At 46.0% G+C, this 13,592-nt stretch overlaps 1 protein-coding gene across 2 annotated transcripts in view; it reads right to left on the minus strand.

The window, feature by feature from the left end:
- Nucleotides 1-13,592, minus strand: part of Crybg1 (crystallin beta-gamma domain containing 1) — a 179,373-nt gene that overhangs the window by 25,161 nt on the left and 140,620 nt on the right. For both annotated transcript variants that reach the window (XM_021636415.2, XM_060373612.1), the window contains 5 exons: nucleotides 13,421-13,468; nucleotides 13,218-13,336; nucleotides 10,603-10,762; nucleotides 8,406-8,545; nucleotides 1,767-1,893 (listed from right to left, as the gene is read on the minus strand). In XM_021636415.2, the coding sequence (XP_021492090.2) occupies nucleotides 1,767-1,893; nucleotides 8,406-8,545; nucleotides 10,603-10,762; nucleotides 13,218-13,336; nucleotides 13,421-13,468 (594 nt within the window). The remainder of the gene's footprint in view (nucleotides 1-1,766; nucleotides 1,894-8,405; nucleotides 8,546-10,602; nucleotides 10,763-13,217; nucleotides 13,337-13,420; nucleotides 13,469-13,592) is intronic.

Consider the following 13,592-nt stretch of genomic DNA (forward strand, 5'->3'; position numbering starts at 1 on the left):
GGAGTACTGAGGAATTGCTGTGCAAAGCTAGGCAGGCACTCTCCACCGAGCTACATCCCAGCCCCTTGATTTATTTTGCTTTATATATATTTTTTTTAACTAGGAAAATTTCCGATACAATTTTAATTTGTAATCCAAGAGTCAGTGCTGTTTTTTTCTTGTTGGAGACAGTCTCACCCACCTCGAAGACCAGGCTAGCCTCAAACTTGGGATCCTCCTTCCTCAACCTCCTAAAACTCTTATTTCTTGTTCTCCTGCTAACTAGCCCTAAGATTTGACACATCTTGACTCAATGTCTCATAGGAAGCGAGTTCCACCTTGTGGGCTTGGTAATTCTGCAGGGGCTGTCCTTCAGCGGGCCACAGGCTTGGCTGATCTCCACCACTCCCTCTGACCCACTCCCAGCAGCCTCACCCTACTTATTTCCTGCCTGCCGCCTGGAGGCATCTGACTTTACAACCAACAGCCTACAAAAAGTGTTAAAGTTCACACAGCAGGAAATAATAAGGCCAACTATTAGATAATACTTAAAGCCTCTCAAAGGAGGGTATTGTTATACTTTTGTAATAAAAAGGGTTCGTAAAGTTAAAAATAAGCCCTAAAATCAGAGAAAAGAGTATTGCCTAAAACTCCTAAGCAGGCAAGAGTCAGTAGTGGCTTAAGCTGGGATGTGTCCCATCAATGCGTCTTTATGAGCTTAAAAACTGCAGCCAACGATCTTCAAATGGCTGCAGTAAACTGCAATCATAAAGAAATACACTAACTCAACCAGTGAGCCAGACCTTATACAACCAAGGGAGCGCTGGCTAAAAAAGTAGTCTTTTGGAGAGCCTCAGTGAACTTTAGAGTTTTAAAACCATCAAATTGCCTTTTAAGCTTGGGACAACTCTTTCATGCATTCCCAAAACTAATACAACTTGGCTCTTTGAAAGCAGATTTAATTTTTTTAAAGAAAAGCCTCAAGTCATCTGCACTGAGATCTGCAGATAGTCAGGTCAAATGCTTCTAACTTTCTGATCTGTCTCAGAATGGCTCTGAAGACACCTGCGGCATGGAGTTTCACAAGCAAGTTCACAGCAAGGCCTTCCCTCTGGCGTTGGGTGAGCACCTAGCTTCACCAAGCACCCACCAGAGGCTAGTGTGGCAGCCTTGTCCCTAAGCCTTCATTCCAGCCGAGCAACCAGAGACCAAGGCAAACATGGCGGCGAGGAGAAGGAAGCCTGGGCTCTACGTAAGGGTGAGGAGTATTTGAACACTCTGCACAGCTCCCCTTCTGTCCCACTCAGCCCTGCCCATCTCTGTGACTGCCCTGGGCCCCACACGCATTCTCTGTCAGCTCCAGCGACAACAATCCTGCTCCTGTTTAAGATTCAGCTTTGCCTCTCGGCTTCCATAACTACAAACCTGCCCTGCCTTCTCTCTCACCAACTGGAGTTTTAGTCACCATTGCTCCCCTTTTCCACAAATACTTCTTCACTTACTGGGCCTGCTCTTGGCTGAAGCTTGGCACAGACATCTACTCTGTGAGGCAGAAGACGCCCTCAGCACAAAGGTCATACCTAGTTTTGTCATCTTTCTTGGCTGTGAACTTGAGTAAGTCATTGCTTCTATCGTTTCTACCCAGCAACAGGACTCCTCTGCCTGTTACAGTTGCACACAAAGCACTAAAAGCCGATTTTACTGTTCAAAGTCCCTTCTGGTACAGTCTGGAAGTCAAGGTCGCACACTTGCCACCTTCAGAACCCCAGCTTCAATGTCATCTTTACCATTTTCAGAGGCCGCATGGATCCGATGTACGCTTCTTCAGTATCCCAGAAGGACAGGTCAGGGTATTCCCCCGGCTCCAGGATGAAGGGGACACCTTGAAATCCAGGTTCTTCGTAGATCAGCCACCTAAACAGCCACCACAGAAACAAAGAAGCAGAAACTCAGGGTTTATTTCTGTTCCCTCCTGCCCGGTACACAGGACCCCACTGACGGGGGAAGGGCAAGAACAGAGGACAGCGTGGTCCCACAGGGCTGGCTGTATCTGGGTCTGGGTGAAAAGTGGCCCCGAGGGCCCCTAGACACTTACTTTGAGCTATATTATAACTGCTTTTATATGAGTTTCTCTGTCACCTAGTTAGAGACCCTCAAGTTAGGCCATCCAGACCCTTGTTTTAAGTTAATTTTTTTTTTTTTTTTTTTTTGTAAATAAAGACTTATAGTGTTCTACTTAATCATTTCTCAAGGCATCAAAATTTTGTAGCAACTGACTCCTTCTAAAAGCTTCCACGGAATGCTCCCTAGAATCCAGTTGATCTCACAACAGTGCTTCCAGGAGGGAATGCTCTAGTCCGAAGTTTCCCAGGGGTGGGGGGTGGGGGGTGGGGGATGTTAAGGCACTCGCTCCAAGGCTGGGCTGCTGTAAACTGACCCCCTGATCATGTCTTTTTTTTTCACAGCAGTTTTTTTGTTTTGTTTTTTTTTTCCCCTAAAGGGCATGTGCCAAACATAACCTGCTCTTCTCAGTCACCAAGCATTCTCACCGTGTGCACTGCCCAGCACACGCTGCTGTCAGGTCCAAGGGCTGCCTGTGCCCAGGTGGCAACGCCCTCTGAGCGCTCGGCTCTGATCATAAAGATGCAGTGATACCACATCCTTGCATCGGGCGTGAGCCGTCACTTCTGCTCTGGTCAGGGGATGGCAGCCCCACCCTCTCCTGAGCTAAGGCCAGGGAACCATAAAAGCATGCCCATTGGAGCTAAGAACAGGAAGGGGCAGCTACTGGAGGAGAGGTGATTTACCTAATTCAGAAGTTACCTCCCCTCAGAAGCACAGGCAAGCTCCTCCCCCTGCCCCTTGTCCGAGATCCCCACCCCACCTTGGTGATAACTTTGTTAGTCTGGCCGAACCACCTGGCTGTGGCCCTCTAACAACCATGCTATGCTCCCACCGTTGTGCCAATGAGGGGGAACTCTAAAACAAAACTCTTCACAGCAAAACAGGGTCTGAGGATGGGGTTGCTTTCCTCTTGTTTTCAATTTTGGCCTAACACTCATTTTTTTTTAGTGAAAGCTTGTGTCAAAGATGCCTTTGGGCCTTCTTTCAACTAATTACCTCGAGATTTGCCGCACAATTCCTACTAAAGATCTGTCAACAGACACAGCGGTACACAAAAGGCTAGGAGGTCCCGTGGTCCATAAGTGGAGACCAAAGCCAATCAACAGTGTCCTAAGGCAGGACCACGGTTACCCAGCAGGAGGAGCTGTGGGAGGGGAGCAACTAGAAGAAAGCCTGGATGACCAGGATCCTGACGTGCTGGATGGGATGTTCTGGTCCTAGCTCACAAAATACACTTGAGTTAGAGAGTTGAGGTTTTTTTAAGCGCCTTTCTGTGCAAATGTTACGCTTCAGAACAAGGTAACTAAGGAGAAAGAAATCTGTCTTTTAAATGACCTATGATTCCTCTAAGCCAGGAGGCAGCAGGCTGAGGGGTCCCTGTATCTAACTTCCTATATCTAAACCATGCCAGACAGGAAGGCACAACCGTCCCTGGAGCCCAGAGCTGGCTCAGACACGCTACACATGTGCTTCATGTGTGGGCCAGGGAATGGAAGTTCTGCAGTCAACGCTGCTGACTCAGACTCCCTCACAGGGGAGAACTGCGATCTCTCATAAACGGCCTATGCGGCTCATGAAGTGACCCTGAGAGTTTGAAATGATGTGTTCTGTTAAGATGTACTTATTTTCATGTACACTGGTGTTTTGCCTGCATGTCTGTCTGTCTGAGGATATCAGATCCCCTGGAACTGGTGTTATTGACAGGTGTAAGCTGCCATGTGGGTGCTAGGGATTGAACCATGGTCTTCTGGAAGGGTAGCCTGTGCTCTTAACTGCTCAGCCATCTCCCCAGCCCCAAAATGATGTTTTCAAAGCAGCCTCCTTTTGAGGGTTTTCCTTCTTTGGGCTGGGCTGTATCTGTTCATCTGATATTAAACTTTCACTTTCCTGGAAGTGTGTGAGTCACACAGCATCTGCAGAAGGTGGAGAACTCTGCTGGGGAGCAGAGCAGACACACTGGTGAACCCGCAAGACCGAGTCCCGAGAGGCATCCCTCAGTGGGCCAAGCCTAGGCACCTTCCCAGTAACTGGGACAGACACTCATGTATGCCAGGCACACATGGGGATCTGAAAACTCATACACAGAGCTTCAGGAGAGCAGGGGGTTTTCTTCAGGAATGCCTTTTCTGTTTCTAAAGAAACTGCTTTCCTTTTCCACTGTACCAAGGTAATGAGCTCTGCTCATTAAAAACCAAGACGTGTGTGCTTACTTTTTTTTAACAAACATGAGTGTGCATGAATGTATGCATAAGGATAATACATGATGAATGTTCATGAATGTAATCATAAGAAGCATACATAAACGCTGCTGGACAATGGCCACTGGTCTGTATGTTAACATATGTGTTATCATTCCTTTTAGAAATGTCCTTTAGTCTTATCACGTGTGTTTGTTCTTAGACCAGGTAACCTGTAAACTGACCACCTAGCAGGCAAAACTAAACTGAGCACGCCCAGCTGGCTCCTAGAAGGTATGTATGAAAATCAACTGAATGTTAAATATGAGGTTATTCCAAACTCCTGAGTAACTGTGCAGAGGGAGCTGTGGGAGAGCCCACATCTAGGCAAGCAAACTTGAGGTCATCGGTACACAGGCGGCTGGTCAGTCCCGTGGTGACACAGCATAAAGGCATGCCGCCACCTCTCAGGAAGCACGCTTGCCAACACTGTCCAAGCTAAATCACATGACACCACCAGACCTAACCCTTCGTACAAACAACAGTTAGATAATAATAGGGGGGGCCACAAGAAAATAAACACTCCGAAAAACCTATGCTCTAAGACAGCTGGCCCAAGCTGCTCTTAAAAGCCTGCCTTGTACTGCACCTAAGGCTCAGGGGTCACTGCAGATGAGGGGAAAGAAAGATTATTAGAGCCAGAGGCACAGGAAGTTTGCTGTGGGATGGTATCTCCTGGATATGTCAGAGAGGCTACACCATGAGGTCTCATCCACACAGCTGCCTAAACATGACCTGAATACCACCACAGACATGCCAGTGTGGAAGGGAAAGCTGATGAGGCCTCCATCCTGGACATAGAACCACAAACAACTAAGGGATGCTGAGAGTGGGTGAAAGTCTTCCCCAGGGAAGAGCCCCCAAATTAGTTATCCAATGCCAAATGGTGAGCCCCGAAAGCATACACATACATATAAGTAACACTACACAGACTAGGAAAGCTGTGTTTACATATTTAGAAATATATTTGTGTGTGGGTCTGTGTGTGCATGCTTGTGTGTTTGTGTGTGTGATTGTTTGTGTGAAAGGGAACAATTAAAGAGGCCATGAATTTAGAAGGTGGGCAGCACAGAGGTTGGAGGGAGGAAAGGGAAGGAGGGAAATGATGTAATTATATAATTTCAAAACTATAAAAAAATTAAAACAAGCCCCGCTCCCAAACAAATCCAAAACAAACAAACAAACAAGCACACAAAACAAAAACAAAGAAGCCTGGCATAGCTGTGTGCTTTATAATCCAGCTCTTGGGGAAAGAGGCAGGCAGATTGCTGAGCCCCACCAACCGGTCCGTCTAGCTGACAACTACAAGCACATGCATGAACAGGCAAGCTCTTTGGCACTCACAGGTGCCTGTACAACAGTTACACAGATGTCTGGCCTGAGCAGCAAAGAGACTTCTGGAGGCAGAAAAAAGAAATGGAATTAAAGGAGGAAGTCTCACTGGGACGCTCTGGGTTGGAGATGAGACAGTGTCTCTCACTAAGGAGCCCAGGTTAACCTGGGACTCACTACAGGCATGTTCCGCTGTGCCTGGCTCTCAATTCTGATTTAGAACGGAAGGGAAACTACGAAAGACCTTCCGGAGGCAACTGGGAAGATGTGGTTCCGGGATATTATATTATCATAGGACACAGTGCTAATTTTCTTAGGTATAATGAGAGCTACTGTCATTTTAGAGAGATTGAGGCTGAGTCTATAGGAGCAAAAAAGCTAAATATCTGCAATGTACAGTCAACTGACAGCAAAAGATAACAAACAGGAAGCTGACCCCTGTGCTAGGCAGGAAGAGGCAGGCAGATCTCTGAGTTCAGTCTGGTCTATGGAGTGAGTACCAGGGCCACACTGAGGAACCCCGTGTCAAACAAACAAACAAACAAACAACGATAACAAACGTGGGAAATGTTAGCAATCACTGGATCTGGTAGATGACAGGAAGGTGTTTCCTGAATTATTCTGGCTACGAGTTGGGTTGGGTGTGTCATTATTAGGCTCCAAAACTCACACACAGACATATTCTCCTTTAGACATCAACTATTTCATAGTAAGAAATGATAAAAGCAATTTTTGGCTGGTGAAAAAGCCGTTCCCTCATTTCAAAGCATCAAACTCTTCAGCTAACAACCCTGGTGCGGACAAAGTGGCCAGCCTGTCTTCCTTGCTTAAATCAAAGGCTTCCTCTGAGGTTCCCAAATCCTTTGTTTTCACTGAAGTACACCCTAGAACTATGTGAGCCTGCCTTTGCCTCAAGGAGGATGGGGGCTAAGATTATCCGCTGCTAAAGCAAAGGTTTAGGACTCATTCATAGTCAACAGAATTTGAAAGGCAAATTTCGGTAAGAATTACTCACTTCCTCAAGAAAGAATCTGAGAAGGCCAGTAACATCCTTACACGTGTGCTGAGGAACTTAATCTAGGGTGATCAGGCCCAGGAACATGTTTCTGATGGGATCTAGGAAAGTCCCCGCCCCCTCCAGGACTTCTCTGCCTGCAGACTCGGTGCACTTTTACACCGACAGCGGCAAAGTGAGCTGAGTGCTTTTTACCAGTTAAGTCCTCCCAACCTAGCCAGGAGCAGCCGCTCACATCTGTAATCCCACTCAGGGAGAAAAGGATGGATGGAGAGAGTAAGCCAGGTGACAAACAATCCTCTCTCCACTCACCCAGGCTTCCTGAAAGAGCTATAAAAGCGCCGTTAACGTCCTGAGCTCAGCAACCGGGGTCAGTGAGCTAGACTTTGATCAGACATTGGAGGCAGCTTCCGTGAGGCACGGAGGTGAACAGACAGAGAAGACATCTAAAGGCAGTGGTCATAAAGACATTTTCTTGTACCAGACTCTGCATTTTCTCACAATCTCTAAACATAAAAGTGCCTAATGCATATATCATCTCTTTCCTCAGCCAAAATCTTCGGGGTCTCATGTGGTACCTAATTTAAAGTCTTCGCAATGGTCATTTCCCCTTTTAAAACTTGCTTTTCTCTGCTCTGCCCAGGGACTCCCTTCTCCTTGCTGGGAACTGACCACCTTCTGCATGCTGGGCCTGCACTCTGAGTTACACCCACAGCCCTTTCCATCCCTCCTCTAAGTGGAGGTCTCTCAGGTTCCCCCTGTAACCTTTCCCTGCAATCCAGACTCACACTTCCATTTACCCCCTCCCTCCCATGTGAACCCACAGAGAATCTCAGGTTTAACATGCACCCCCCCAAAAAAAAACAAACAAACTTCGGAACTCCCCTCTTCCTCCCACACTGTTCCTGCAGGCCTCCATCCCAGAATGGACCAGGGTCCCAAGCCTTCTCAACCCCCGCATCTAAATAAAATCTACCGGCAAATGCTGTTTGTTCTGCCTTTAAGATGTGCCTCAAATCTCGCCATTTCCTGCCACTACTATCAAAGCCTCTAAGCCACCGGCATCTCTTGCGTGTATGACTGGAACTGCCTCTCAACCACTCTCCTCTGTTGCGCGCTCCCTTCTTAACAGTCTGTTTCTATAAAGCAGCCAGCCATCCTGAATTCTGGCCCAGTAAGTGGCCTTTGCTTGTTGACAAGGCACCACCATGCTCTCCTTGTGAGGTCTGGATGCTCCCTTCAAAATGCCATGTTGAAATTCAACACGGGAGGCACAAACTGTATTCTTACAGCTTCCTGAAGCTTGCGTAGCCAACACAACACTATTGCGTAACAATGGCGAAGGAAGTATGCTTGGCTGGAACCCAACTCACTCGAAATACTGAATTATATCCTTGGAATTATTGTGAACATATAACCTACTACTCAGCTTTGCATGGCTAGGTTTCTCTGCGATAAGGGAAATAAGTCCTATGTGAAAAGTATGTTTTCCATGGTTGGGATAAAGCTCAGTCAAGTCCTTGGCTAACATGCCGAAGACTAACCCCAGCCCAGAGAATGGGAGACGGGGTCTGGCGGGTGAGGGTGCAGCAGCTAAAGCATAGTGGATAAAGTAGATGCATGGGACCGGAGTTTGGATCCCCATACTGAACACCTCTGCCCTCTCTAGCGTTCCTGATGAGGCATCGTCAAACCCGCACTTGAACCAGAAGACTTACGTGCCCCAGTGCACTTTGATAGAACACGTCTTCTGCATCACGCCGAAGCCTTGCATTTCCTCAGTATCGTCAAAGTAGGACGTCTGGAGTCCTAGCCCTTCCGGCTCAGTAAACAAGTCAATTTGACTAATTCTATAATCCTGAAAAAAAAAAAAGCATAGACGTATATTCCATAAACATAGCTAACTTGTAGTTAGCTCATTGTGCTCTCTCTTACAACTGACTGAAAATGTTATTTTAAAAAAAAATTAATGTTTGTGTGACCTATGGATGTATGTTAACGTGAATGCATATGTGTGCCATATATGTACTGGCAGAGGCCAGAAGAGGGCATCAGATCACCCGGAACTGGAGTTATAAACAGTTGTTCCTTCACAGAATATTTAGAAGGTAAGGAGGGGCTGGAGAGAGAGCTCAGTGGTTGGGAGGGCTTGCAGCTCTTGCAGAGGACCAGGTTCGGTTCCCAGCACCTACAGCAGGCTTCTGCAAACCACCCGAAACCGCAGCCACAGAGGGTCTGACACCCTCTTCCGGGTTCACAGGCAGACACACCCCTGTGCACATCGACCCCTATACACATACACAATTCAAAACACGATCTCAAAATACTGACAGGAAAAAGGTGAGGAGCAACCTTATGATCCACTGTAGCTGCGGATAGCAAACACATGTTGGTAAATCACTTATGAACTACAGGCAGAACAGCACAGCCTTTCCATGAAGGACAGTGCTCGGCTGAGCCTCAGACCGAGCAGTAGCGTGGGCAGCTCTGGCTGCATTAGCAAACAGGAGCTTCATCCCTGAGCTCCACCCCTGATTCACCTTCCTGCACACACCTGAAGCCTTGCCCCGGTCAACACGCACCAGCTGTAATCACTGTAAGCAATCATTCACAGGAACGTGATCCTGGAGAGCAATCGTGAGGGCAGGAAAAGATGACTGAGAATCACAGCGTTGGGTAGAAAAGGAATAAGTGCGCTGTATTCACAATACATTAGAACTATATAAAAAGCAGATCTGAATATGACCGAGGGAAGGCGGAGAACTTAAATACGTGAAGGGACAGACACACTTCAGTTTGGTCAACTTTAGATGACAGCTTTAAACACTGCTTTTTTTACATGCATTATTTGAGCAATAAATAAAAATGCAGTGTGTGTGATACGTATATGTAAATGTAAAATATATATGTAAAGTATTCCACTGAGAGAACATGTTAAAATAGTGTTCCTTGTGGCTGAGGAGTTGGCTCAGGGGGTAAGAGCACTTGCAGTTGTTACAAAGAACTGGGGTTCAATTCCCAGCACCCACATGGAGGCTCACAGCCCCCTGGGGACAGAGCATGTGTGTAGGATACAGTATATGGAATATGAGTATACACATAAAATAACAAAATAGTGTTCCTCATATCTTGATGGCTCATCACACTATGTACTCTACTTAAAACTAAAAACTAAGCAGGCTGTGGTGGTGTGTGCCTGTAATTCTGGGGGCCAGGGGCACACAGAGACAGCGAGGATGGCTGCAGCTTCAGGAACAGCTGGAGCTCCAGAGCCAGATCATGACAAGATCCTCTAAAAGGTAAGAGCATCATCTAAGTCTCTCAGAAATGTTGACCTGGGGTGCGGTGGCACACACCTGTGATCACGACCTGTGTGTTAGCGGCAGGAAGATCAAGAGGTCAAGGCTAGCCTGAGCGACACAGACTGTCTTAAAGAAAAAACAAAAAACAAACAAACAACAAAAAGAAACACTGACCTAGGAAACAGGTACCACTCTCCCTGCCCAAAATTGTCTTTCATTCTTCTTCATTCCCATTTTAGAACCTTCCACTCTTCTCTACTGTAATCTATAGCATTTCCCTCTGTTGTATACAGTTATTGTTTAGTCTTTCATGTGTAAGACACCAGAAGTTACATATTTACAAAGAGAGATGCTGACAATACATTCATCCTTAAAAAAATAAGCAGGAAATTCTACCCACCTCTGTAAATTGATTTATCATGAAAAATATCTAATGACTAGAAGGTTTCTTTTCTAGTTAATTTATGGTATACAAATATTTACATTGTAGAACACATAGCCAGAGTATGTTTAAATATCTTCCCATTTATTTCATAATATGAAGATTCCTTTAAAGTAAAATTATTCATTCATCTCCATGTGCTGAATGAAGTCCACGTTTCCCATAACCTACCTGGACCACGTGCCTGATGGAACCAATGACTACAGGTTTGTCAGACTCTGCTTCTTCATCTGAAATATCCTCCATGCCCCAGAGACCAGAGAGTTCCAGTTCACCTTCTTCTAGAGCGAGGGAATGCCCTTCAAAATTGGCTTTCTCATACAAAATCCAACTGAAAGAAAACACAGAAAAGCCATTATCTGTCACAGCAGGGCAGGAATGCTTGCTTAGTTCTGGCTAACACATATTGTACATAAGTAACCAGAAATAGCATAAGCCTGTCACTGAGATCAACCTCAGTGGGTCTTCTTAGGCCTCTGATAAATCAAAACCTATGCAGGCATTTTGGAGAATGTCTGAGTTATCACTGTGAAAGAGTTCATGGAACTGACAGGTGATCACAGGGGCTCTCTGTGGGTGAACTTTCCCTTACATGTATGTTACCACCCATTTCTCCTAGAGGTATTATGCTGTGGCACAACTGAATCAATCAATACCTTGATACAAAAAAACCTATGTATGCCAACAATGAGTACTTCCGAAAGATTCTCCCCAGCAACCACACAGCACTAAGGAAAATATCACAGGGAATGGGACGCCTTACACCTTCAAGAGGCCAGTAAGAGCTGCGACAGGGTCAACTAAAGAGAAGGTTCAGCGGTTATGAGTGGGTTCTGCTCTTGCGAAGGACACGAGTTTGATTCCTAGCACAAACTCTGGGTGGCTCACAACCACCTGTTACCCCCAGTTCCAGGGGATCCAATGCTTCTGGCCTCAATGGGCACCTGTAGTCAAATGCACACACCCTCACAAACACCCCCCTACAATTAATTAAAAAATAAACTGTTAAAACAAAACAAAAGGTTGCAAAGGAGTTAACAGTCTCACTACAAACAAAATTGCCTTGCAAAGCTTGTTCTTAGCAGGAGTTTCAGTCTAATTTGATAATGAAAGTATGTTTTCTTTTTCTAACGAATATGATCACTATCTAGAAAAATATATTAAAATAATTAAAAGCCCTGTTAGAAAAGACATTGCATAAATAGCCCGACGGAGATGAAAAGAAACACCAGAACATTTTAGGTCCTGGCTGGATCTGTCTGTCTGTCCAGCTACTCCAGAGGCTGGGGCAGAAGGGTCGTAGGTGGGGCCACCTGGGGCTCCGTGGTGAGTCCAAGGACAAGAGGTAACGTGGCAAGATAATGTTTGAAAAGGTAAAAAGGCAGCTGGGGAGACAGCTCAGCGGTCCAGTGCTGGCCTCCTATTGCATGTGTGAGGTCAGTCCCCAAATGACTCATAAATGTTTAGTGCCCTCCTGACCTCAGCCGAGTGGGTAAGGACACAGGGACGGTAAACATGATACTCTGATTTTGTTTGCAGTTGTTTTTCTTTACTCAGTTTCCTGTGCACCTCTGAGAGATAACTCAACCAGGAAAAATAATTTAGAAGCTGTCAAAGCATTTACATCTTCATCAATCTCTTAATCAATACTACCTTTTGTTAAAAATTAGAAAGTAAACTAAATTTTAGGTTACTTCCTCCCTAAACTGTCAGAAATTTGTTTATCTTTCCCTATGAGTTTGTTTGGTTTATTTATTTTTTTATTATTACCTAGGTGTGGTGCACACCTTGAATTCCAGCGTTGGGAGGCAAAGACAGGGAGATGTATCCCTGTGAGTTTAAGGCCAGTCTGGTCCACAGAGTGAGATCTTGCCTCCATTTTGTGAATGTATTTGTTTGCGTATGTCTGTGCACATGAGCCATGACATTCAAGTGGAGGGCAGAGGGCAACTTGAGGGAGTCCGTTCTCTCCCAGCAGCATGTATATCTAAGAAACGGAACTCAGCTCCCCAGGCTTGGAGGCAAGCGCCTCCACCCACTGACTGAGCTGGCTTGCCAGCTTTGTGGGCGTAGATGTGTGCGTGTTTGAGATTGGGTCTTGCTATGTAAGACCGGGCCGGCCTGGAACCCACAGCAACTGTCTCTTAGCCTGCTGAGTGCTGGGGTTAGAGACATAAGCCACCACATCCAGGTTTGCAACAAGTCACATTGACCCATAAGTAGAACAAATGTAATTTTCTTTTAAAGTTTTGCTTTTTTTCACGTGTTTGGGTCTTTGTGCTGTGTTGGGCCTGCATGTATGTCTGGGTACCATGTCAGGCAGTTCCTTCAGAGGCCAGAGAAAGAAGTTGGCTCTCATGAAACTGGAGTTTCAGTTGAGCCACCAAGTGGATGGTGGAAACCAGACCCAGGTCCTCCAGAAGAGCTGAAAGTACTCTTAGCTGCTAAGCCATGGCTCCTGCTTCCAAATGCAGTTCTTACCACCTCACTAGCTACTCAGGAGTCAGAACCACATTCCGGGCCCTAGGTGTATCCAAAGCAATATTGTGTGGAGATTTATGGGAAAAGTAAGTTTGTTCTACTGTATTTTTCTGATTTGTCTGTCATAAGCACGTTTTACTTTTATAATCAGAACCATGTATGCTAAACGTGTTTCTGATCTTACCATCGACAGTTTTAAGTCATTTATGCTGATAAAGGTAGACTCATAAAGAAGCAGTGAGGTTTAAACAGTAATTGAGAAAGCCAAACACCTGTGATAAGCTCAGCCTGCAGTGCACACTTACCATCCTCGGACAACTTTCACAAGTATCACTGGAGAGAGGCGCCAAGAGCTGCAGTCCTGAAGGTCCCCAAACACCTCGATGCACTCCTCAGAGACGTCAGGCTCACTGAATATCACTACCTGCAAGAAAGTGGAAGTGTCAGCATTTTCTCTCCCTTCACCAGCCCAAGAGAGAATCTGGACCAGAAATGAAACGAACCTTACCTTCCCAGGCCTGGGATTGAGTTTATTGGACACACTTCCTCTGAGAGTCTGCAATCAGAGGAATGAAACTGTGGTCAGCAATTATAGCACTACAGGGCGGCTGCCTTCCCTCCACCTGAGCCCCTTTTACTCTGAACATACTTACTTCACCATTTATCAGCACGGAAGCATC

Source organism: Meriones unguiculatus, chromosome 20 (assembly GCF_030254825.1).
Source record: "Meriones unguiculatus strain TT.TT164.6M chromosome 20, Bangor_MerUng_6.1, whole genome shotgun sequence".
NCBI classification, from domain to species: domain Eukaryota; kingdom Metazoa; phylum Chordata; class Mammalia; order Rodentia; family Muridae; genus Meriones; species Meriones unguiculatus.